The sequence below is a fragment of the Melampsora larici-populina genome (genome assembly GCF_000204055.1).
Source record: "Melampsora larici-populina 98AG31 unplaced genomic scaffold MELLAscaffold_1, whole genome shotgun sequence".
Classification (NCBI taxonomy): Eukaryota; Fungi; Basidiomycota; class Pucciniomycetes; order Pucciniales; family Melampsoraceae; genus Melampsora; species Melampsora laricis-populina.
In genome coordinates this window covers 366,537-392,995 of record NW_006768765.1, presented here as the reverse complement: position 1 = coordinate 392,995, position 26,459 = coordinate 366,537, and the positions used below count along the sequence as shown (strand labels likewise).

Genomic DNA, 26,459 nt, shown 5'->3' with positions numbered 1-26,459 from the left:
AGATTATTACTAGACGCAAGATATGAAAAAAAAACCATAAGGGCTATAGCAACGTAGACAAGGAGGATACACCTTATCAACTTGGTAAAAAAAAAGTAGCGTTCAATAGCTGATGTTGAGTACTCACGTTGATGTCCACCTGATACCTTCAAAGACCAACAAACGGTCCGTATTTACGGAGTACCTTGGCTCTGAAGATGCCAATGACTTTCTGTTTCAACATGCGAGTGGGAAACACGTGACTGGGTACGAAGTGAAGGACGATTGCTCGGAGGATACCACAAGTAGCCGAGCGAGCGCAAAGGTTGCAGTCGGGTGACAGGAATTCGACAAAATTTTCCGGTAGGCTAAATATCTTCTTCCAAAATAGAGGGTCACCGTTAGGCGTTGCTCGCGTCGCCCTACTCCTGACCGCTATGACGCCGCGGCGCCGATTGCGAATAGGTTGAGCCGGCGCAGGGGTGTTGCGTGCCCAATTGGCAGGGGCTGAGCGTCGGCGTACAGGTCGAGAAGGCAGATTTACGTGCCCGGTAATCGAGATATTTCCAGATATTCTCATGGACATGGTGAAAAATCTATAGGACAGGACAAATTAGACATTGTGAGGAAAATTTGGTAATACGGTGAATGTTGTAACTGACTAAAGAAGTGAAAACGTGATCTAAGTGAGTGGATGCCACGCGATGATACGGCAGGTCAACTATTCCGTAAGGCGATTCCAGATCGTGCTTGAAAGCGCAGCAATGTATGACTTCGTAAAGACTATATAGAAGGAAGAGAAATCAGAAAGCTGTTGGGAAGATATGGTGATACTATCAATATTCTGACTGACCCGAACAGCAAAAGCGGGATTGTTGAAGTGAGCAGATGAAATGTTATGATGTCTGAGTTCAGATGTTTGAGGTGGGAATCCCGGATCTTGGCTTGGAAGTGAATTGATATATGAGTTGTCGTTATCCTTTATGGTGTGTTTACAGAGAGGATCATACAACGCGAACCCCTTGTCGCACAAATCAGTGGTAAGATGCGCTCCTTTCAAGCAGTCTCGCCGCTACTCACGCGCTCGAGAACACGCCATCGACAATGAAGTTGTCATGCTCAGCGGTAGAATAGAGCCCGCATAAACAAAGTATGTTTGGCTGCTCATTACGATTGTGCTACTTTAATGGGTCCCCCTACTTTAACTAATCCTTTTAAGGGCTTGTAGCCCACCTTACCGACGCGATTTTCGGCTTATCACGGCCACCCCAGTGCACGTAAAACAAATCTCCATATTAGTCCCACCGCTATGGCCGTTTTACGTAGCCATCTTTAGAGGGTTGTTTCCCATCAATTTTGTTCATGAAGTTCTTTGTTATTCCAACAGAGTTGTTTTCAAAGGGAAGAGTATAACGTGAAGCCGTTCTTGTGTAAAAATTGCGTATCACGCGCTCCCCTTAGGCTTCGAGCCACGTGCTGATTTCGGCACTGCTACGCACCTGTGAAGGTGGTACTGTGGAACAAAGGAGTCGCGAACAAAGCCGTAGTTGCTCAGTGCGATCGTGTTGAGGCCAGGTCACTTCAAGCTTGAACGTCCATAACCTCCACCTCTACGGCTTCTTCTCTAGATCATCTCTCCAGATTTCTCTTCACCTATTCAGCTTGATTAATCTTGAGAAAACGAACACCCACTCGAAACTGGTATGCAGTAGCAACAATCATCCTTTATCCACTTTTTCTAGTCTTCACCATCTGCTTGACCTCTGAAGCGCGAACTTCTTTTCAACATCCACTCTTGTAGATGAAGCTCCGCCGCGCACCACGAATCTTCCACAAGATTCGGAAGCTAACTGATAGGCTTACCAACAGAGTCCGTGGACGTGACGGTAAGAATTGGCCTTGATTAATGAGGTGGACCACTTTTTTACGAATGTAACTTTGCCCTCACTTCTGTAGATGTCGAACGTAAACTGATGGAAACGAAGCAAACTATGCTGCCGAGATTGATGATTGCAAAGATTTCTGCCCACACTGACGACGGCACCCCTCGAACCGGATCTGAAAGTGCACCCGAATCCCATCTCGAAGAGAACCTGGCACATGAACATGGCGCCTTGGTCTCCCTTGAATCTTCCGCTTCGGAAATCGGTCCTGCTTCGATTGTTGCGATTGCCAATCAATCTTTAAGCTCACAAGACCAGGTGAGTTTGAAAGGCTATGTATCTAGCTAGGATGCAGGAGCTGACCACCCACGCACCATCTCGTACTCTGAACCGGTTGTGTAAGGCTCTGTCATTGACCGAGAATGTTCCTTCTGAAATTGAAGAGGTTGAGGGAGCGTCGTCTAGTATTTCTCTGGTGTCAGTGAGAAAGCGACCCTACGAAGAAGCAAATGGCTTGGCAGTCCATCCAGATTTGGTCATCAAGCGAGCAAAACATTCGATTGTACACAACTACGCGGCAGTCTTGCGCCTCATGAAGGACATGTATTTGAATGTGAGAGACATCATCTGTGGTCAGTCGGCGATTTTAGATACATTATATCAACTGAGTAGTTTACTAACTTGATATCCTTAGACCAAGGGCCTGAAATTGATCGAGTTACATCGATGGAGATTAAATACGCTCAAGTGCTTAGCGAAATGAGGAGCATGTTTTCACAAGTTGAACATTACTTTCAGGAACTTCTCTTGGATGAAAAGGATACTGTCATGTATGAAGCGGGTCATATCTGAGTTTTGTATTGACAGAGCTTTGTGTTGTTATGTGATTTTCTGGGTCTGTTTGGAATTAAGGTTGTCCGGAGTTCCCTACTGTGCATCTAGCCCTCTGGATGACTTTTGTTTCCACCTTTGTTTTCAATTCTTTCCTCACCTTTTACATAAATCTGGCCTTTTAATTACGTGGCACGCTTTTTGCTCATGCCATCAAAACTTAGCATTTGCTTACAGAAACAGCTGAAGGTATTTTTGAGCATCAATTTTGATCTCCTGCTTAAAGGTTGGGACGTTCAAAGGTTAATGTTACCTTCGAAAGTTAACATTAACTTTCGAGGTTAACATTAACTTTCGGGGTTAACATTAACTTTTGAAGTTAACATTAACTTTTGAAGTTAACAATAACTTTTGATGTTAACATTAACTTTCGAAGTTGACATTACCTTTCGAAGTTAACATTAACTTTTGAAGTTAACATTTCAAAGTTAACATGCTGAGCCTCAGACCTATCATTTGGAGCTAGTAAATGGAAACTCAAACACGGGCAAATTTTGATTTGAAATTCAAAGACATTAAATTCCAGAAGCCCTATCAACGCTTGCTCACTTTTTACTTTATTGTCAAAATTTTGTATGCAACACAAAATTTTGTATGCAACGTTTTTTTTATGGATCACAAGAGAAAATGCGAACCTCATTCGCAAATTAGACTGCATCGGATATGGTGGGATTGGGTCGAAAGATGATCACCGATTTTGTATCGGGCGCGAGATTGCATCGGGGATGCGGGGTAGATGCGGCCTCGGTTGAGGGCTACGCGATGGGATGATTCTATCGCATTCGGGTTTGAGTCGGAAACGTACTTTGCGTGTTTGCATCGGGCTGAGGCTCAGTCGGATGCCACGTACCCGGTTTGAAATCGGAGCTGTCTTCGATCGGATCAGCCCGCCCGTTTTTGAAACGGACTGAACAATCAGTCGCGTGATGCGTGCTCGATTGCAGATCGGAAGTCTGTCTAATCGCATGACTTGGGCGCGATTCTGCATCGGGGCGCCCTTCCCGAAATGACAACAGGAAGGGCTTTCCGACGTGAATTTCTTGGCGGTGTATAAACCTCCTTTTCAGGAGTCAACTAACTGAAGTCTGTCTGGATTTATCCAAACAGACTGTTAGTCCGCTTTTCCCTGTCTTTCTTTTCTTCCTTTACTTCAATTTGGATCTACTACATATTTGAAACAAAGAAGTAAAATTAAGCATAACTTACCTTCAGCCCATTTAGTGAGAATTGAGCACTTCCAAAGAGTACCCAAACCTCACAGACTCCCCCAAGGCCCAGTGCATGATCAGTCAAGCTTGGAAATGTCGAGTGAACTAAGCTCATATGTGTTTGTAGCATTTCCATCTTGGATGACTCAGACAAACAATATATTACAATTAGTGAAGAAAACTTATAACATCAAAAGACAAGCTATGTAAGCACAAACTGATAATTAGACACTATACATGTGATATTGGAAGACACAAGACCCTACGTCATAGGTAGGTTGAAATCAGTTGCAATATGTTATCAACATACATGGACAGTACACATGTAGGCCCAAATCAATTTGACAATGAAGATTGTGAGAATAGGAAAAGAGACACAAGTTCTGGAAGAATTAGGAACAATTTATATGAAACATATCTGACAAGGTGTTACATGATTAGTCACGTGGTAATCCTGAATCCGCTAGTAATACCCTCATGCCAGCTTGGATTGTGTGATTTGCTCATTTGATTGCACCATTCTGTTCATGAAAATACTGTAAAGAATTTTGGACTTTGATCCCATGTTCAGCAAAATAAGATTTGAGAGAATTATTAAGAAATTCACCACCTCCATCAGTCCACCAATGAATGACCCCTTTTCCAGTCCTTCTTTCGACTTCTGCTATAAATGGTTTGATGTGAGTACTTGCTTTGCTTTTGGATTTGGGGAGATAAGTGTGCATAAAGGTTGAATATACATCTCTTATTTCAAGGGAATATTCAGAACCTGATACCGTTTTTACCGGGAATGGTCCACAGAGATAGGCCACGACTAATAAGAGGACCATCATACAAAATAAGTGAAGGGCCAATGGTTGACATTTTTGTTGATTTTGCAACGGCAAAGTCTTCACACGGTATTGTCTTGGTTAGTTTCTATGGTAAACCTATACAAGATTGATCACAAATTAATTTGAGTAAGGTCTTGTCATTTGGATGACCAAGACGGCAATGCCATAAGTTAAAATCACCTAACACAGCAGCAGTTTCAATTTGAGCAGGTATGGTGTTAAAAATCCATTTCCTACCAATTTTCTGTGCCGTAAGAACTCTCGAGTTGTTTCTCGGGAGATCAATACAATTTTGAGAATTTTGAAAAGTAATACCGATTTCTTCAAGTTGTATACCAGATCATAAGCTGTGTCTCAAGTTCTCACAGAAGTATATGTTATCAACATCCAAAAACTCTTTTGAGTTTGTTACATTGCATATGCGCACACGTCCTATACCAGAAATAAAAGAAGAAGAGGAGTTGTTTGCCATTCTAACTGGTCAGAGTGTGATGTGACAAAAGGATGAAAAATAAGATTGGTTATTGAAAAAATGGTGCGTAGCACCGGTGTTGAAAATAATGGTAGAGGGTGCGGTATCAGTGTCCAATTGAGAAACCCAGACTTGTCTGAGATCCACACACCTAGAGAAGTCGATATCCGCAAATTGTGGTTCGATCACTCTTGCGTCGGAAGTTGAAGCTGCCTGTGTTTGACGCTCCTTGTTCTTCGCCTTGAGAGTTCAACAATAAGATCTAAGATGACCAGTCTTCTTACAGTAGTAACAGTAGGCCTTAGATTGGTTTAGATACAACTGTACTTAACCCATAGGCCACAGTAACATTCCCTCTTTGATGTGCTACGTGCGCAGCGCCCATTGCCCTGATCATGGAAGATGAATTGATTATTGTCTTGGGATTGTTGATAATCATGGCTTAAAAGGTGTTAGTGATTTTCGGAAAATCCTTTGGTACACTGTTCAACAAAATACCGGCAAAGATGTCATCTGGTACAACTAATTCTGATCTTTCAAGTTTTTGATGTAGCGTAGAAGCTGAATGAACATGAGCATCCAACACCATAGATGAGGGATCATACTTGATTGAAGCAAATTTGTTGAGTAAGGACATTTGACCAGCAAAGGTTTCTCCAGGAAATTGACTTTTGAGATAGGGGTAACGAGCAGAAGGGATAGGGGAATGTTCTTTTAATTTCATTCCAATATGTCTATCAACAGTCCAGTGAAATAATCTGTTGAATCCTCTAGCTATATCTTTACGCCAGCCAGAGACCAATGGAATAGCTGCTGGGTGTAAATAATTCATACATCCAGTCATAATTTCTAGATATTCCTGTATGTCAGCGTCCCTGACGTCGAAATTGGAACCATTGGATGCTAGTTGAGCAAGGCTTGCCAGCTTGACTTGACAATTACAAGTCCTAACAATCCATGAGTAAGTAATCTCACTTCCTGCAATAGTAAAGACATTATGAATGGTCTGATTCACCATTTGAGGAGCATTATTAATAGTTTGTTGATTCTGTTGTAGGCTCTGATGTAACGTTTGAGAATTGTCTGGTGGAGATGTAACACCCATACCAGTGTTTCCGATGATTTGAGTGTCCATATTTTGATCCATAGTTACGGATTCTAGCAAGACGTCGGCTGATTCAATTGTTGTTGCGTAAAGATTAGGAAGAGGTGGTTGATTGTCGGAAGTTTGTTGATTGTCAATGGCAGTAATATTTGATTTGGCAGATTCGAACAAAAGTTCAGATTTGTCTGGAACAGTATAGCTCATAACCTGATGGGACAAAATCAGAAGAGATAAGAACTAGTGAACTAGCGTCAGCATAAGAACTACCAAAACAATGAAGATTGTGACAATTGCATTGAGAGAAAAACAAAGTTCTAACCTAGTGAACTAGTGTCAGCATAAGAGCTACCAAAACAATGAAGATTGTGAGAATGATTAGTCTGAAACAAAGAAATGAAACACACCACATTCACACAAATTCCTCAATCTTCCAACCAGGCTAAACCAAAAATGGGTGAGACCAGGCTTAGTGCTTAGCCATCTACAATGCCTACCCAGTCCAGCCGTAACAGAAACACGCTACCATACATTATGTGTACATACAAAGACAGTACACATGTAGATTGATAGTGTAAGTTATGTATGCATACTTAGGCACTACACATGTAGCATTGAAAACACATGACATTACAAATGTAGGTTGAAGCCAGTTACCATATGTTATGTAGTACATGTTTCAATCATGTTAGCTTGATAATAATATTCAGGTTCTAAATGTAAATTCAAGTTCTAGAAGTGAAGTTGGACCTGACTCTAATGCAGCAAAATGTATAACATTTTGGATCCAACTTTGATGTGTAACATTTTGATTAGAATTCAAATGATTACTATGGTGATTATCATTATCATTGGTTGAAATTTAATTATGGAGTTTGACCTCTTATATCAATTTGATGAAATCTTGATGAACTACAATATCCTCACATAAATATTTAATTTATGAAATTCAAGATAAAGAAGAATTTGTTAGATATTGCTATGATTTGAAAACAATTATTTCAATCTTGATATCTAGAGTCCTAAATATATATATAAGCCTTCACTAATTCCGCATCTCACAATCACTCCACTTTGGATTTGTCTTTGAGTATTGCATTTTCAAAGCCCACCTTCCACACTCAAATTTCCACCCCCCCATTGAATTCTTCATTATTGGTGCATACTTAACAGGTCAAAGGCTGATTCCTTATTTTCAATGTTGTCAATTCATCTTGACAATCCTGATAATCACCCCCTCATGCACACATCAAATAGTTTTTATCATTGGTCACGGCCAGTGCAATAGCACCAGATTTCAAAACATGTCATACCTACTTTGTGACAAGACCATTGCAAAATGGACCACTATATACTAAGAGAGTAAAGCTTTGCCATGAGTCCATATAAGACTTGAAACAATTAAGATTTTACAAGGATCAGAACTTGGGTCTAAAACTGCAGTCTGAACTGGGAAAATAAAAATCTTGATAACTTCTCTATAGTTCCAGGTGGATTGAATCCCTTAGATCTTCTTCAAAACTAGCCATCATCATGTTGGAAATCTCTTCCTCAATCAGTGGTTGGAGGAGTTCAATATTGTCACGTTTGGTATCTTTTTTACAAAATGAGTTCCCATCACCTCTTTTGGGAGTGAGTTTTGATGAGCCTCTCCATTTCAGTAGCAGTACATCATATTCTAAAACATCATCTGAAATTTCTTGCTGATGAATTTTCAAGGATTTATATCTGTGTCCATAGAAAGCTCTTGCCAAGTTGACTTATTAGAATGCATAATGAAGGTGGGTAATGTCACAAATCATTGACTAACTTAGAAGTGTTTTTAAGATGTTAATTTTGCTTGTAGATGGTTAAGGCTAAGCTCCTGGTATTTTTGTATGACTAAATCACACTGAACTGCCAACATAGATGCCTTGGGCTGTGGAATCCAGGCATCATTGGACATAAATCCGCGGACAGACCTTGTCCAAGGGAATCTTCTGCGCTGAGAATTGCCGTGGATCAAAACCTTGGACAGCTTCTGTCCAAGGTTTGGAATCCGATGATACCTCAGATTGAAAAATCCAAGGTAAATATGTTGGTAGTGCTGAATTGAGTCGGCCCAAGCCCTGATCACTACTTGTCAAGTAGTGGCTCACCCAAACCCCAACACAACGGGTAAAAAGACCTCCCAAGCCCGTTCGGGGTTTCCCAAACTGTTTTTTTGCAGAAAATGAGGTGCCCAAACACCGACCGGGTTCCCTGCCGTGGACTTGTTGGCTGGACCAAAAAGGGTCCTTACCCAGGTTTGAACACTGGACTGATCCATGTATCAATATTGATGCAAAGAAAGCGGAGTTTCTCATCTCCTTTCACTGTGACCACTACATGCAAACGGGTGACACTTTGGATTTGGGGTTGCGCTGACCCTGCATTGACCCCATGCTTTTGCAAGGCCCCCCCTTTGATTTTGTGTGGCGTCAGCACCTTGCGTGTAGTGAACTTGATGGCTGGCATTGATGTGGCAGCCATAGCATTGTGGGTAAGGCTCCTGGGTGTGTAGTAGGGCTTTACCTGACAGCATACTCAATAGGTGTTACCTGCAATGTGGTACTTGAGCCCCGGAGGGAAGTAGTTTTTTTCAAATTTCTACACCCAACCCCCGACTTGCGGGTATCCCCAATGATTGGGGGTTCCAGAACCTCTGGCCAAACCCCGGAACTTTTGGGGTCCCTGTTGGTTCCCAGATTGCGTAGGTAGTTTGGTGCTCAGGCTGAGAATTGAGTGTGCTTCATGAGAATATAAGGGTGTCAAGGGCTCAGGAGGTGTGCTGTAATTGTTCCGCCTTTTTGGACTAATCACTAGTGTGTTGAACTGTGTTGCAGAAACTGGTTGGTTGTGCTTATTGCTAGTTTACCCAAAGCCTGAGACGGTAGTCTAGAGTCCATTACATAACGTAAGGGTTCGGGCTAAATGAGCGCGGGGCAGCTCACGGAACCGGGTAACAGGGTCGTGATGGGAGAACAATTATTTCTGAAACGGAAGAAGGAAAAAATTTTCCCTTCGCTTCTTCCAATTCAGCTTCTTCTCCCTCTTCTGCTCTTCATCAGCTCTTTCGCCCATTTTTCCTATTCTCTCAAGATCTTTCAGATTCATAGAAAACTTTTCAAACATCTTCATATCTCTATAGTCAATCAGATCTCTCCCTCTTAAATATATTCTTCACGTTTTCCTTTTCAAATGGATTCAAATCAAAAAGAAAAACTAGTAGCATCCAAGAATAAATTGCATCAAATGCATTTAGAGGCGGAAGAGAAGAAGAGAATTCAAGCAGAGAAAGAACGAGTTCAAGCGGAAGACAGGGCAAAGCGGGCTGGATCCAGAGCTCCACAGTCCTCTCAACTTCCTAACAGCACGTTGACGGAAGGAGGTGGTACTGATCCTCATACTGCGGATAACGATGGCGACCCTATTGAACAAGAGGATCCGAGAGACGCCAAAGGTGATGAGGGAGACGATGAATCATCCGAAGCAGAAGGCGACCCTATTGATTTCAAGTCAGCTTTAAAGAAGAAGATCCTTTTGAAAGAGGACGGCTCACGGGTTCCAAGCCTTGAAAAGAATATCAGGATCAAGGGTAAGTTTTTAAAAGAAATTCTCTTTAACCCCTTCTAGCCTTCACATAGTTCCTTCAGATTGCTGGTCTCCCAGTCCCGGTCTGTGTTGGCTTTTTGGCTGCCTGAGGCGCCAGTGTCAGTTTCCTTCGGGATCTGACAGGATTGCAGCTTAAAGCGCTCCTTTTTGACGGTAATTGGTGGAGACGCTGCCTTTGGCGCGCTCCTACCAGACAGCCTTGGGGTGATACAATTCAACCTGTTAGAATTGTCACCACAAGGCCGTGACCGCTTCCGCAATATTATGCGCGTTTCTCTAGAGGAGTTCCTCTATTGAGAACCCGAAAGGGAGGCAGCAATCAGCGCCAACCTCTATGATTTTATCATTTATCGAGTTTATCAAACAGTATCTTACTGATGGTTTCTCGTCGCCCTTTGTTTGGTTGTTGGCGTTCACAGTCCCTTCCGCAGAAGACTCGGACACTGACCTCCAAACGAGTGTACCGAGGTCAAATGAACTCAACCATGCGGTTGAATTTGGCACCGTCGAGGAGGCTAGAGCGACTCTAGCAAAGATTGATGAAGTCTTAAAGCGGACGACTCATTTCGATAATCCAAACCCTCCTCCTAAAGCGGTAACCGTCTCGAGGGCTAGACCAGGGTCGACAGTCTTGTCGAACCCTCCATCAGGGGTGGTACCCATCCTGAAGTCTAGACCAGAGCCAAAGGCCTCGTCCAAACCCTCGCGTATCCCGAGCTCCGCTGTTGAGAGCACGCCAGTAATCTCGGGGTCAAAAAGGAAGTCCTTGAAGGACAGTGAAGAGCCTTCCTCGCCCTCCGATCCATCTGACGGGGACGATTACATGCCAGTCGAGGAGCCGAAAAAGCGCTCCAAGTCAAAAAAGAAGAAGTCTAAGAAGTCAAAGGACGACCCACCTTCAGATGGAAGCTCTACCCCTTCTGAGTCATCCTCCTCGGATGACTCTTCAGCGATCAGTGCGGCTGAACTTGAGTGTGAAGCCGTGGATTTCACATCCGCCAACCTCCCAGATCTGCCCACCAAGTGGGACAAAGGGTTCAAGAAACTTCGTGACTACGTACCTCTTACCGTCTTTGTTAAGTCGTCCATTGATGGATGGCATGATATGGATGAAGAAGAAAAGAAAAAGGCAAAGTCTACAGCGACGTCTACTGAGAAGGCCAGAGAGAAACAAATCACCTATGGCGAGTTCATAGAGATGTGTGACCTTGAGGAACGGTACGCGAGAGAGATCTACGGTCATACGGTGTACGCCGACTATGTCGAATCCCACAAACTCATCGTCTCGAGCCTAAAGAAAAAGCACAACTGCTGGATGGTCGCTCTCCGATACCACCTAGCTATCAGAACGGTCATTTTTCGGCGCCGCAAGCTTATCAAGTCCAAAGTTAATGGCAAGACGGTTGTGAAAGACAAGTTACGTGTACCAAACGGCTTACAAGTTACCGTTGAAGAAACTGCCAGACGCGACGCGGAGAGAGCAAATGACCTAGGCTTCATTGACAACCCTTATGCGCCTGGGAAACCTAAATTTGGTTTCAATTTCGCAACTGGAAGAGAACCGGTGGACGTTCCTTCAACCTCAGCCCAAGGGAAGTCAGAAGGGCCCCACTCTAACTCGAATAGTGTTGGTTCCTTAACCCAACAAGGAAAGAGAGGCGGTAAGAAGCCTTTCGTAAAGAAGGGAAACTACGCCCAGAACAAGGGGTCCAAAGACGGTTAGTCTTGCCTGGTCGTGTAGTTGCTTTGTTGATCCTACACTGACCTTCAAGTGGTTTCTTGTTGCCTGACTGTAGATTCCAATGGAGCTGAAGTTTTGGGATCCACTGGCACCTTCGCTAGGAAGAATAACTTCTACAAGAAGAATAACGGGGGAGGTAATGCTCAAAAGTCACAAGTTGTGGAATCAGCTGACAAGTAAGCCTGTCTAGGTCATCAGAGTTTATTGGCCCAATGGACTGACCATTGATTCATCCTTGTTTTCCTCCCTTTCGGTGGCGCCGCGCTCGATTTCAAATCGTACCTCCTTTCACATTGATTGTTTTGATGCGGGTCTTTGCTCCTTTTTACTTTGTGGTACGCAATTAAGAGCATAATTACTTTGTCTTGGAGCGGCTATATAGAATGAGACTTCCTAAAATTTTGAAATAAAAATATCTTCTTGATGCCACATAGATTCTTGATTAGTACTCCTGTACAAGATCCTTTGCCACTGCCATGTGAGACTGCAGGAGCCTTAGCCCCTCCGGAATCAACCCTGATAGAGGTAGACGAAGGAAATTCCGAAAAATCAACTTCAGAGGACGAATCCTTAGATGAAGTCTCAAGTGAAGAAAGCGTACCAGATGATCCCCTGCCTCTATGGGAACAAGAAATCTTCACGGTCCCCGTGGATGATCCCCCCTGGCCAGCGCCAGTTCCATGCCGTATGAAGATCGACGAGTGGGAGGAGTTGATGAAAGAGTCAGGTCTAGAAAAGTGCATTCCGTACATCAGCAATGGTTTCAGAAATGGATTCTGTCTTGGAATACCACAACATACCCTCCCAGATATGCCATGGTATACTCCGCCAAACCACAAGTCAGCACTGGCGGCTAAGACACAAATCGAACGTACCCTGGCAAAGGAACTTGAAGCGGGCCGGATAGCGGGTCCGTTTACCCATGAACAACTAAGGGAAAAGTTTGGCTTCTTCCGTTCTAATCCAATGGGCAGCGCGGTCAATGGAGACGGTTCAATACGGTTGATTAATGATCTGTCATACCCGAAACGTGATGCAAACATTCCGTCAGTAGATTTGTTCGTAAACAAACACAATTATGGAACACAGTGGGACGATTTCAATCGTGTAGCCAGGTTCTTTAGACGCTGCCCAGGGAGATGGATGGTAGCCATCTTCGACTGGCAGAAAGCCTATCGTCAACTCTCGGTCCACCCTTGCCAGCGCCGCTTCTTGATCATTATGGATTTTGAGGGCCGACTTTATGTCGATCTGGCGGTAGGGTTTGGAGGAGTCGCTAGTTGTGGAGTATTTGGAGCTCCAGCTCACATTTGGAAACAAATAATGGAAAGGCTTACTGGAGTAAGGCAGATCTTCCAGTGGGTCGATGATAATCTCCTGTTCAAGCGCCCCGAAGATGCGGTATCATTAGAGACAGTAGAGATATTGAGCAACAGTTTAGGAGTACAAACGAACCCCGTCAAGAACCATGAATTTGCCGATGAACAGAAGTTCTTAGGTTTTATCTGGAATGGAATGGATCACACTGTCAGATTGCCGGTTGAAAAACTTCAGGAGAGACGACAGCAGATTACAGACTTACTTGGTCCAAAACCCTGCTCCTTCAAATCAATCGAACAAGTGACCGGTAGACTGGTGCATACAATGAACATTGTCCCGCACATGAAACCATACGTTAATTCTCTTTATCAAATGATGAAAAGTTGGAAGAATAGAGAGGCCCTTCGTCACCTGACGGATAGAGCTAGAACAGATTTACAAGAATGGGACTTGTGTCTACGTACCTTCAACTCGAGACCTCTAATACCGGAATCAAAAGCCCTAGAAATTAGTTGGGCAGGTGACGCGTCCTCGTCCTTTGGGATTGGTGTACTAGTGGGTCACCACCGGGCGTGTTTCAAGTTCCAGACGGGGTGGCAAACACTGAACCCGTCAGACGAGAAGCGATCCATCGCTTGGGCGGAAACTGTAGCAATTCGCCTGGGCGTGTTGGTAGTGAGCCAGCTGAGAAGAGTGGCAGGTAGGCACTAGACCGACCAGACTACCTATCTTAGGTGTTAAGTTTCGCTGACAATGTCCTTGTCCGCAATTGTTGACAGGGAAACGGTTTGTAGTGTGGACTGACAACACAACGTCACAATCTACGGTAGACAAACGGAAGTCAAAAGACGTTTGGGTGAACGAGGAGTGGAAACAAATCCAGCGACTACTCACCTTGTTAGAATGTAATGTGAAGGCGAAACGTGTCGCGTCTAATGATAACCTGGCAGATGGTTTATCCAGAGGAATTATAGGCACACTTTCGTGGGCCCACGAAGTCCGAGTGGAGATCCCGGAAGACTTGTCCAAGTTGATGTGGCAGGTTTCCCTGGAACCAAAACTTCCGGTCGGTTAGTCGAACGCCTTTATCTCCGATCAATCCTCGTATATCGCCTCTCCTCAATGAGAAAAACCAGGACCAAACCACAGGACAAACCTAAGGATTTGCGAAGAGTGTTGAAGCCATTCGGAGCATTTAGGAAAGACGCCTTAGGAGTTGATGATTCGGAATCGGATGAAGTAAAGCAACATTTCTTACAAGGAGCCTGGAGTGACGGCACCTTGAAAGGATACAACTCGGGTATCATCAAGTTGCATAGATTCGCCACGGTCAAAGGAATCGACAAGTCCCTCCTCCTTCCCATTTCATTCACGCTGATGCGGAAATTCGCAGTATGGGCATCTATCAAAGACGAGAAGTTGGCAGCAACGGATGAATCAGTTAAATCCTCGACTCTCAAAGCTTATATAGCAGGAATCAAAGCGTGGCATACTTACCATGGGGTCGACTATCCCTCGAAAGTCAACGAGTCCATTCGCCCTCTGCTGAAGGCATCGAAAACGATCGAGGCAAAGTTGGTGGAAGCAGATAAGAAACGCCCTCCTGTCCTCGTATCTGATCTGGTCATTCTATTCGAAGAGTTGTCGACCCAGGGTGAGCGAGAGCTAGCTATGTTAACAGTAGCTCTAGTGGCGTTCTGGGGAACAGCCCGGCTAGGTGAATTGATCACAGATGATCCAAAGAAATCGATGCCAAGATGGGACGACCTAGTCTGGGCCAAAGATAAATCCTACGCAAAAATCGCCGTCCATAATGCAAAGACCGCTAGCCCAGGAGAAACTCAATGGATTTACCTACATAGAACAGACTCTCTACTGGACCCTATTTCTATGCTAGAGTCGTGGTTCGCGTTCAGACCTAGGAAACCTAGGGACGAAATCTTCTCGTATCTGAAAAACGGCCGAAAGTGCCGTTTAGGGAAAGTAGAAACCATAAATCAGTTCAGGTTAATCTGGAATGAGAAGCGCTCGAAAAAGAAGCAGCTCCTTCATGGGCACTCGTTCAGAATTGGCGGTGCATCTCTCCGATGGAACCTGGGTGCGGATAAGGACGAACTGAAGAGATGTGGTCGTTGGGCATCAGATGCCTACATGATCTACCTCAGGAAGTTCTCGGCGAAAGATCTGAAATCGACGGTGAAGATGCTAAAGGATTTGGAGTGGGCACGTCCTACGTAATCCGGAGGTCTAGCAAGCCGCTCAGAGTTTGTCATAGACTGCCAAAGCACGCTTCCGTTTCTTCTAGAGGTTTCCGAGCGGTCCTGTACCTCTTTTCTCCATGTACTGTACAGGTGAACTTAAAACTCGGTATAGCCAGCTTATTGAACTTAAAATCTTGGAAGATTCTTTTACCCACCTTGTTATTACATGTGAGGGTGAATACCAAGTGAAGGTGTAGGGGTCTCACGGAGGACCGAGGGATGGGGTCTTCTCTAGGCTCACGGCTCAGTCCCCCGTGAGTGTTGGGGAAGAGAAGACCTCATTGGGTCTCCTTGTTCTCGACCCGGTTGAGCAGGTCATATCAGTGGTAGACGTCTACCACCGGGACCCGTTTACCCGGGGCATACCCCCACACCACCCCAGTAAGAAAACAACCTTAAACCTTAAAGAGATTAAGAGACTCTTTTTATTGGAAGTGGTTACAAGGTTACCTCCTTGAGGTCTCCAGATTCCTGTAACAATGAGCCTACCTTAACAATCTGAGTTGAGTCAGGCGGTCATGCACTCTGACCAACTTGCTACACCCCCTCCTAATAGAACCCTACGGATATAGTAGTGGATGCATAACTTACTAGCATTGATCCTGACAGAAGTCAACTCCACATTTCCTCTTCCTCCTATACACATATTTCACCACATCTTAACACTGCGAATATAATGTATTTTTCCGAGGTGAAAAATGATTACATTTATTTCACAAAATGATTAAAAATGCATTAATTCTGCATTAATTCTGCATTTTTCTGCATTAATTCTGCATTATTAATCATTTTGTGCATTAATGTCAATCATTTTTCACCTGGGAAAAATACATTATTTTTGCAGTGTAATCCTCAACTCCTTCTAATTGAACTCAATAGCACTCAACACTATCAATTGACTTTGAGGAGCTCAACATTGTGTAACATACACTACATTTTCAAGCTTCTTACTTAGTTCTCTTTCTATTCTGTAGACCCCCTGTGCTTTGGGCTTACCCTGGTAAATGTTTGCCAAGTTTGTTGAAAAAAACCACATTCATAAATCAAAACAAAATTCAAAAGAAATGCTCCCCTTTTCATCAAACTGTCCACATTTAAAAAAATTGAAACTTAAATTCTTCAATGTTTCTATTCAAATAATCAAAAGTGCTTTATCATTCCCATAAAAACAACCAAAAAAACACCATCAGCTTCTTATGTTTTATCAAAAAGACATTCTTGAAATATATCAGCAAATTAATTAAAACTCAAACTTACTAAAGCAACATCTGCTCAATTTGTAAAATGTCCTCCCTCCAAGGCTTTTGATGTTCATGTAATCTGAACAAGCAATCACATATCTCATTCAACATCTTGCATTTGAATTTATATTTCAATTTCAGACATGATAAAAGACGTCTCAAAGGCCAGGAGTTTGAAGGCCTTACACACTTTGAAGACTTGCTACCATTTTGAGTGAAACCTGCTCAAGAACTCAAGCTAGGTTTTGTGACCTCTTTCACAGAACCCTTGAGTTAAATTTTAAAATTATATCAAGAACTAAATTGTAATCCAACCTCTGTGCTCAAAAAGTATCAAGTCCAGTGGAGACAAAGAGACTATTTACCTGTTTCTTGAACATAAAGTGTACTTCACAGTGACACAGTATGAAGATGCTACTCATTTTTGTAATTATTATATAAAAATAAATACATCTAATGCAGCTCCCAACTTTCCAAAGCTGAAGAGCTCCCCCTAAGAAACCTCAAAAAACAATATGATTCAATTCAAAAAGCAAAGAAAAAGATCACAAAAAGTGATAATCAATACAAACTAAAGAATCACCAAAGAAAACCACATGATTTCAAAAAACATTATATATATACTTCTTCTTTATATTTTCATGAAACATTCCCTGAACAAATACCCATTGATTTCCTACTTTCTTTTGTAAAACTTCAATAGAACTTAACTCAAAATTTAAACCAGGTTCACCAAACCTAGGTTGAACAAAACAAACTCTTTGAGTGTCATCTTCTTTCTTATCTTCATGAATTTTCTTCAAAGGTTTAATTCCTTCTGATGATTTCAATGTACAAAGTGATTTTCCAATCACCAGTAACCAAGCTTGATTCACTTTAGTAATTCCTTTGATCCAAATCCAATTATTAGTGTTAATTAATTCTTGAAAAACTAATATTCTGGTGAATTAATTGAAGAAGTAAACAAGGTTGACAAAGGATGAATAAAGACATCTTCTTTGATTACTATGGTTCTATAAGCAGTCAAATGATTTTCATTTTGATTAGATTTGTTTAAAGTTGATGAATTAGGTAAAAGACTAGTTTTGATAGCTATTTGATCAATAAAAGAAGCCGGAATTAATTGTCTTAAAACTTTCAATTGTGATTCATTAGGAGGTCTTAGATCAGAGAAGAATTCAACCAACCCTTCACAAACATGATTCTTTTGTACAATCTTTGTAATCTGTTTCCTTAATTTATGAATCTTCCATAGCTTTTAATCATAAAATGTTTTCTTCACAAAACTTACTTTATCCTGATTGATTAAATTTATATGCTCCAACAACAGATAAACTTTTAAATAAATCACTCGTACCTTCTCCTAACTTGGAATATTGTTGTTGAATTTGATAAAACCAACGTTTAGATTTTCGAATTTCTTTTAATTTTAATTCTTCACTTGTCGTTTCATGAATCTCTGCTCCTAATTGTTCATCATCTGATCCACCATCTTCACCCGTAATCACATCTTCCTGTAAAAACGGATCTCAAACAGAAAGAATTGATACTAAAGCTATCACATACGGTAAACAACCATGTTGAGATCCTGAAGCTAACATCCTAGCAAACCTAGCAGTAAGAGGGTACTACTACTGTGCCATGACCCTACCTAACTCAGTAATCCTAGGTTCCATGACGTTTTCTGCATCCAAACACCAATGATCAAATCATTTTTGAAAAGTAAGTGCACCCAAATGAGCCAAAACAACTTCAGCTTTCCTTAATGAATATCTATCAGGTGGAGTTGGAAAAGGAAAATCGGTACCTGTATCGATATTCATCAATTTCATTGGTAAAACGATTCCATCGATTGGCATTCTTTGGATTTCTGGTTTAGAATAATCTTGAAAAGAATTTTCAAAAACTGCCAAAGAATAAATTCGATAACAATGTCCTGGTCCCGTTCTACCTGTTCAACCCGATCTTTGTGATGCTGATGCTTCAGAAATCCAATCGATTTCAAAAGATTGAATTCCACTACTTAAACCATAATGTCGTTCTTTGGCTCTTCCACTATCAATTACATATCTTATATTTGGAATCGTTAATGGAGTTTCAGCTACATTGGTAGCTATCACAACTAATTGTGAATCTGCTGGTGGATCTTCAAAAACCTTCATTTGTTCTTCTGTAGGAAGAAGTGAATAGAGAGGTAGGATATACATCGGTACTATTTTCATTTAGCAAAGTGTTGGTAAGTTTGCTGAGAGAATACATAAAATGAAAACGAGGATAGGAAATCGTACCATCACTATCTTCCATTAAATCAAGACCATTCTCGTCCACCTTCATCCACATCCGCAGCCGCATCATGAGTATCTTTCCCAAGTTGAACATCTTCAACTTTGACTGTATCCGTATTCAACTCGGATTTCTTGATACTTGTTTCATCATTGACTTTCACAGTTGTATAAGGTTTACGAGATTCAAACCTGATAAGCGATTTAGATTGACGTTTCTTTCTTTCTTCAATCGCTTTCTGTCCATACTTGGCTGAAAGTTTTCTAAAAAGGTTCATAATTTCTACTTGACCAGTTAAGAAAATTAAAATCCCACCAGGCGCTAATCTAGTATGAGCTTTACTGGCTTTCTTTTACGCTTCTGTTATATAATCTCCATTAGTATTTCAATTGAAACGTACAGAGACTGGAGATTGTCGGTGGAGGTTCTGATAACAGTGTAGTGTTGAGGGTGAAATCGGTTACTCTTAAAGTGGCAGACATGATAATCAATCATAAAGGAGTCAAGATCTTGATGCTTTAATTTCTTCTGATCTTGTGAGTGGTAAGTTGATTGTCTTTTGATGAAGGAATAGATCAGTTTCAGGGAGGTCCAGTGGACCACCTAGTGGACCACGTTTAGTATCGGAGTGTTTAGGTCGAGGGTTGGGTTGTGTAGATATGAGAGTAGGCGGAGGCTGGTCATCTTCATTTAGAGCGGGTTCCTCGGATTGATGATCATTGACTTTGAGTCTCGAAAACTACCTTTGAAGCACTTGTGCAACGATTTGTATTATGTAGGAGGACTCATCCGGCCACTCATATCTGACCCCGCAGGCAAGTCCGGACGTATGAATTGGCTCTGTGATCTCCGAGTTCCATGCATGCAGTTCAAACGGGCCAGGGTCACTTGCATCTCTTGGGGCAAACTGAGCGTTCAGGGCCGCTCATCTCCTAGTCTGCCTGAGCCTTGACTCAGATGGATGAAGTTCAGCCAGGTTCAGCGTAGGCAATATTCTTCCAATCTTTCCCCTTTGTGGCCAATTGTACACATTTGGACCACAAAAATCACACAAACGCGCCAAACTTGCCAAGACTGTAGGGCCCCCGACGTCGGGGGCCTTCTCCACGGGCACTGTGCAATCATTTTTATTCCCATTTGTTTATGCACAAGAGAAAAAAGATATACACACAAAACAATCTACAAGAAAAATCAAAACATATAACTCATACTAAAAAGACTACAAAGAATGACTTGCAAATTTGGTAGAATAACAAGAGATGATACAATCAAGAGAAACTTAACAAGTGACCATAAGACAAAAACATAAGATCAAGAGAGATTAAGCAAAAGTTAAAGAGCAACAAAAAGATAAAAACAATAAGACTAGAGGAAGATACATTTTGAAAGACAAAATAAGGAAAAAGTAGGACCAGGAAAACATAGATTGGTACTATGATATCTTAGTTTAGTCAATTATTATGGGTTTATTCTTCTTCTTTGAGTATGTTTCAAAGGATGTAAGGTAAGAAAGGGCTTCAGATAATTGATCACCTGTTGTGATACCAGCCCTCAAGCATTCAACAGTTCCAACCAAATGAGAGCTGGTCTTTGGCTTCAAAGAACCTTATCCAGGAATGGCAATATTGGCAGCCAAAGAAAAGGTTGGTTCTACGCAACACAATCTAGTCAAAATTGAAAGCTAGCCGTGTGCCACCAAAGCAAGTACCTGGAGATTGGAGCAGTTTTGCTGTCAAAAGTCAAGAAAGACAATAATCAGTCAGTGTATATTTCAGATGAGATTGAGTAGGATAATCAGCTTACATTCCACTAGTGCAACAACAGTTGACCAAGTATAATTGGATTGTTTCCTTGGAAATACAAGTCATGTACAGATGCCTGAATTGGTTCAGGTGTTTGAAAACTGGTAGATGAAGTGAACATAATTGATCAAATCATTAATGGGGAGTAGAAGGAATCTGAGATGGGGAGACTTCCAGAGTAGTTGGACAACTTTCCAAAGTTGACTTGAAGAGGTCTTCAATGAGCTCCCACTGCCAGCATTAAATAGGTTCCCTGGTAGGAACATGACCTAGGCTGGGAATCTCAATGAGAGAAGAATTGAGCATCAAATCATCTTGCACTGCACATTTGAGCCACAAAGCATACACTACATATGTGCAAACATCTGAGTAAATCCTTAGCTATCAGCTACATACATGCGCGCTCAGTTATCTGCTCATCTAGATAAGCAAATCATTGTAATACATGCTGTAACTTTGTTCAGATTGAGACACACATTTCAAAATATTGACTACATACATCACAATGGCTGCTCAGGAAATATTCATGGAACTGTGTAACAGTAGCAGAATGGAAATATGGTCCTTACCACCCATATTCCCATCTGGGAACCTCTTTGATGCTGTCAGTGTCCTTAGAATGTGAAGCGTGTTCTAGGTAGTGCAGGTCAAAAACCTTGAGTCAGTACTTGGGGTTGAGGATAGTAGCCAAACATCAGCAGCCACCACTTCAGCTTGGTATCTCTTGAGCTTAGCCAACATCAAATCAATCATGTTATTACCAGACTGGGGATCTGATACAGAGGGGCACAGTGGTCTTTGATTCTCTGGTCAGGGTGGTCTGCTTCCTAATGATAGATTGTTGGAAGAGGAGAGGAAATGCTACAATGTGGCTCTACAGTATAAGTTGCCTATCTGTGACATTTCTAAGTATGCCTGTCATGAGTTATTACAAATCATGGCTTGAAGGGATGTGAAGTAGGTACTTTCACAGATTTCCAAAAGGGTTTCATTGACTCAGAGATACTCTGCCAGGAGCATTGGTCCAGATGTGGTTTTAACCTTGAATTTTTTGGCCAAGGCACAAAATATCTGTGTCACAACAAAATCTGCATCATGAAATAAAAGAAAGAATGAAGAACTATGTTTTTTGTAACTTGAAAAACATGGTCATACCTCAAAACATGTTCTTTGGAGCTCAAAAAAGATCATTGTAACTCAAAATATGTTATTTGTAACTCAAAAAACATAGTTGTCACTCAAAATATACGTTTATGTGACTTGAAACAGATGGTTGTCACTCAAAATATGTTTTTTGTGATTTGAAATACATAGTTGTCACTCAAAATATGTCCTTAATAAGTCAAAAAACGCTCATCACCCAAAAAAAGATTGTGACTTGAAAGACATCAGAACTCAAAGTAGGTGCTGGGTTAGGCACCACAAAAGTCACATTGGAGGATGCAGGCACCAGAAATATAGCACCTACATCCTTTTCTCTGTATATAGGTACCAGACAAAGATAGGTGCCATGATTATAATCTATTTATGGCCTTGTAGGCGCCAAAAACCAGTGCCTATTATGTAGGCACTGGTAACTGGTAGTAGCGCCTACTTGCCCAGAGATAGATGTAGGCACTATATTTCTGGCACCTACATTGAATTTCCGGAGAAAAATGTTGCAGGCGCCAGAAATCCAGCGCCTACATTCCAACTTTGCCCAAAATAGAGGTGGGCGCTAGTTTTCTGGAGCCTACATCTATTTCTGGGGATTCAGGCGCCAAAAACCAGCACCTATACGTTGAACTTGTAGGCGCTGGTGCCAAACCGCCTACCTGGGTGTAGGGCGTGAGCGGCGTCTAGCAACAGCACGTAAACAATGGACGTATTGTGTCCATAAACAAAAGGATTCCATTACATTTGGACAAATCATATTCTTGAATCGATATTGATGAGGATCGGGAATTGGCAGCTGGATTTACATTCCGAGTACGTTGCATCTAGATGTATTCATCATGATGCAAATTTGTTTTATGCAAATTTACAAAATTTATGATTGGATTACATATGTGGTAGAGGATGTTTGGCAATATAATGTGATAGGTATATAGATATTATGGTCCTTTTGAGTACAAAATGGCCCTTAAAGTTTGGACCATAGTGTAGTTGGTGCAGCTGTGCGCATCTAGGCTTGATCTACAAACTTTCGCATAAAATCATTCAATGATTTTTATTTATGGCACATTTTTCGGTGCCAGGGTTTCATTCAGCTTCCAAGAAGCAGATTCTCTACTACAAAAACCATCAACTCTGCATTAGGTTGTCTACTCGGGTAGCCAATTCAAGGAAACCCGGTTCGTGTAAGATTTGTTGTATGCAATTCCTAAACTGATCATCAGGTAGACTGATCAAGCTCTCTAAACCCGGAGATGCAACAGCTTTGTGTTGAAGACTAAGATCGATCGGCTGCGTGCTGTGATTTTCATAAGTAGGTTGCTGATCAGGATGTTGTGAAGGAGCCGCGAGTTTCAGTTGAGGATTGCAACTTTGACTCGGACGATGAGAAAGATCTTCCAAGACTTTATCCGATTCTAGCGTTAAGCGTTGAAACTTGATAGGACGTCGATCTGAGTCAATACAACGCTCATGAGCTTCAAACTCGTCCGGTTTAACTTTATCGAATATCGTTGGAAGTCTTGAGTTTGGACCTTGATGAGGAACAGCTGATTTTGTATTAGGAAGAATAGAAAGAGAGCTTTGTAACGAAAATGTATCCTTGGAATGATGATCAAAAGGAGTTTGGGTGACTCTTTGTTGACTTGATTGTTGTTCAGGTGGACTCAGTTTACAAGGACAAATAAATTCAATGACTCTAACAAAATCAAGACAATCGGTTGGGTTATGAAATCGAAGTTGAAATCGATTGTAAATTAACTTTTGATTGTTTGATTTGCCCAAAAACATGATTGTATCAATGATTTTTTCCTTTTGAAGTTGAGAATGAAAGACTCACAGCACCTGCTTCATGAGAGATGGCATATCTTAAACCCACTACACAGTCCTTATAAACTGCCTTTAAAGGCATTTCACCTAATCTAGAATTAGAAAAATCAACCACAATCTGATTTAAATCAATTTGTTCCTAAGCAAGAAGAAAGAATAACGAAAACGAAAAACAAAAAACAAAAGCAAGGATTCAGTTCGTGTTGTAAAAAAGAGATAGTGAAGAGAAATACACTAACAAGGTTAAAGACACTTGGATGATCAGACGTATGTGAAGATTGAGGATCACTATTCCAGATGATTTGAAGTGATATCTTTCGTGTGTGTCTCGGTAAACCAGATTTCTTTGAATCCTCCAAATCAGTATGGATGATATCAGCGTTCAAGCTTAGTCGAGGTTGATTACTGCAGAGATCAAAGCATGGAAGGGAGGCAAAACAGGTTCAATGAGCAACGCTGATTTCTCGAATCCGATCACAGATTGGTCATTATAAGCTTGAAGAAGAAAAGAGAAGTACTAAAAGCACTCTCAGATGGTAAACAGCGGTTTTGATTCAAGGATAATGAAAAGAAAGGAATCAAAAAGAAAACCCACAAATGAGTCCAATCGATTTGACCAGAATTGTTCTTATCTTTAGATACAAGATTTGTGAGAAGAGGTCTAGCTCTAGAATATTTTACAATCTCAAATGTGATAGTTTCTTTCGATGAACGATTTGATGATGCATTACCAAGACTGGTCATTTCTTTTGGATGATTGGTTTTGGTCAAGTTTTCTGGATGGTATTGTAGGTATTTTTCAAATCTTTAAAAGTGGTCTTTACAGTAGTCTGATCTGGACCTTCAAGTTTAACTTTTCACCTTCAATTGACGGTCTTCAAGTCTCTTGAAACCCTTGGAGCTTGAAAGATACACAATTCTTGATCAACTCCATCAAGGATTGAATGTATGCATGTTCTTTGGAGCTCAAGAGTAAACCTTCAGGTCCAATGAGTATGGTGCAAGCTTGGAAAATTATCAACATGACCCATAAGTTTTATAAAACTCTAAACAACAGTTTATCGGGGACACTCTCGTTCAGAGGCCTTCCTTCTTGAGCTGAATTCAATCGTGATCCAGCTGTCAGCTGGGATAAATTTGCAATATGGAAATTCACATTCAACGCGGGGTTCTAGCTCATCGGTAGAGCGCTCGCTTAGCATGCGAGAGGCGCTGGGTTCGATTCCCAGGTACTCCACTTCTTTTTGGGTTTCACAGAGACATGTTGGTGGAATGACCATTGAGAAGGCAATTCTTTTTGATATATAATCCTATTGGTTGTGCATTTGAGAGTTAGAGGAGAAAAGGAGGTGATTTTGAGTCACAATACAAAAACAGTGGCAGGGTGGAGCAAGACAATTCTTTGTTTACAGGACAAGAACAAAGAGAAAACATGTATGTGATCCATTGGCATTAGACCATGCCTTTCCAGAGGAAGAAATAGTTGTAGGTCACTGGTTACTTACTGATTGGAGTAATAGAATAAACTGTACTTGTGTGAATTGATGTATTGGCAGGTCAAGTTTCTGCTTTGATATATTTTCCTTAGTGGTGAAATATGACATCATTTCAGCTCATCAAGAATTCTAGTCATTAAGAACAATCAGTCAAGTTTTGAAATCTTCCCTTCCCACCCCAGTGAGCAGTTAATTCCTTGAGTTAAAAGTTGTGAAAGATACAAAATGAATGTTTTCATGTAAAATTTAAACATAGGTATTTCAGATGCAAAAGGAAAATTTAAAATGCTCATTCAAAGGAGTTCTTTTTTTTCATCAACATATGTACATAATTATTGTTGTGTGTCTCATTACAAAGTTTTCTTTTTTCTTAAATTTCTCGCAATAATTGTTTATATGCCGCTGGCGAGCCTGTAGAGTGTTGTTTGTTGGAGGAATGATTTAATTATTACAAATTTTTAGCCCAACCACTCCAGTGTGTCTAATTTATATTTCTATGAGTGGTATGGAGATATTTCCCACACTCTGTAGCAGAACAGATGATATCAAAGAGAAAAACAGAAAACTCATGAGGATAGATGTTTGTACCATTGGAAGGTGAAGAGCTGTCATCTTAATGGCAGTCACCACCAACTTTAAGAAACAAAACAGAAAACTAAAAAAGTGTCAATCACAGGGTCAGATCTCAAAGACAGATGTGGTGAAGTTTTTTTTTGGAAATGGAATGATGACACTCATCAGTTCCACACTTTGGCCGCCAACAAATTCTTGTTACAAAGAGCAGGGTTAGAACCCTTACAGAAGAAGTATGAATCTGTATGTGAAGATCACAACAACAAAGATCTGATCCCTGGAATGTAGAGCAGTTCAAATCTGATCAAGGGTGACAAGATCAAATAGTGATAATGAAAAGATAATTTATTGCTGGGTGGAGATTGAGTACAACAAGATCAAGCTAGCTATATGAGCCATTTCACAAGATGAGCAGTTTGTGGGTTGGAGCTAGCAGACCTAATCCTAGAGGATCTCAACACCCCCTCTTGCTTGTTGCGATCAACTGGAGTGCACAAGACAGAAATGGAAAGGGTAAGATAAATTTCATATTTATCTAACTGACACTAATAGCGAGAGAAAGAGAAAAACGTACCTGGAGCGCACAAGACAGAAATGGAAAGGGTGAGGAAAAAGAAACCCTTTCCTGGTGCAGCTCCAGGTAGTTTATATACACGAGATATTATGTAAAAGAAATTGAACACTACAATGATTCACACAAACAATTGAATGAAGAGACAGTAAGGATATTCAGGGACCATTTATCTGTTCACACGATCA

At 41.4% G+C, this 26,459-nt stretch overlaps 5 protein-coding genes across 5 annotated transcripts; 2 read left to right on the top strand and 3 right to left on the bottom strand.

Moving 5' to 3' along the window:
* Positions 1-1,780: 1,780 nt before the first annotated feature.
* On the top strand, positions 1,781-2,714 carry MELLADRAFT_86729 (uncharacterized protein; the record flags this gene model as incomplete). The annotated part of the gene is made up of 4 exons (XM_007404100.1): positions 1,781-1,865; positions 1,936-2,180; positions 2,266-2,494; positions 2,557-2,714. The coding sequence occupies 4 exons, from the start codon at positions 1,781-1,783 to the stop codon at positions 2,712-2,714; spliced, it is 717 nt and encodes a 238-aa protein (XP_007404162.1).
* A 6,873-nt stretch (positions 2,715-9,587) lies between these two features.
* Positions 9,588-11,922, top strand: MELLADRAFT_100973 (uncharacterized protein; the record flags this gene model as incomplete). Its single annotated transcript, XM_007404101.1, has 5 exons — positions 9,588-9,984; positions 10,125-10,222; positions 10,369-10,975; positions 11,588-11,719; positions 11,798-11,922. 5 exons carry the CDS (start codon positions 9,588-9,590, stop codon positions 11,920-11,922), a joined length of 1,359 nt encoding a protein of 452 aa, XP_007404163.1.
* A 5,573-nt stretch (positions 11,923-17,495) lies between these two features.
* On the bottom strand, positions 17,496-18,143 carry MELLADRAFT_58348 (uncharacterized protein; the record flags this gene model as incomplete). The annotated part of the gene is made up of 4 exons (XM_007403451.1): positions 17,496-17,819; positions 17,856-17,899; positions 17,922-18,092; positions 18,131-18,143. The coding sequence occupies 4 exons, from the start codon at positions 18,141-18,143 to the stop codon at positions 17,496-17,498; spliced, it is 552 nt and encodes a 183-aa protein (XP_007403513.1).
* A 376-nt stretch (positions 18,144-18,519) lies between these two features.
* MELLADRAFT_32280 (uncharacterized protein) lies at positions 18,520-19,181 on the bottom strand (the record flags this gene model as incomplete). The annotated part of the gene is made up of 3 exons (XM_007403450.1): positions 18,520-18,776; positions 18,893-19,085; positions 19,134-19,181. Coding segments are annotated over 3 exons (498 nt in total), but the record flags the coding sequence as incomplete, so codon positions are not given.
* Positions 19,182-22,932: 3,751 nt separating this feature from the next.
* MELLADRAFT_100971 (uncharacterized protein) lies at positions 22,933-24,375 on the bottom strand (the record flags this gene model as incomplete). Its single annotated transcript, XM_007403449.1, has 4 exons — positions 22,933-23,562; positions 23,642-23,770; positions 23,871-24,036; positions 24,227-24,375. 4 exons carry the CDS (start codon positions 24,373-24,375, stop codon positions 22,933-22,935), a joined length of 1,074 nt encoding a protein of 357 aa, XP_007403511.1.
* Positions 24,376-26,459: the final 2,084 nt, after the last annotated feature.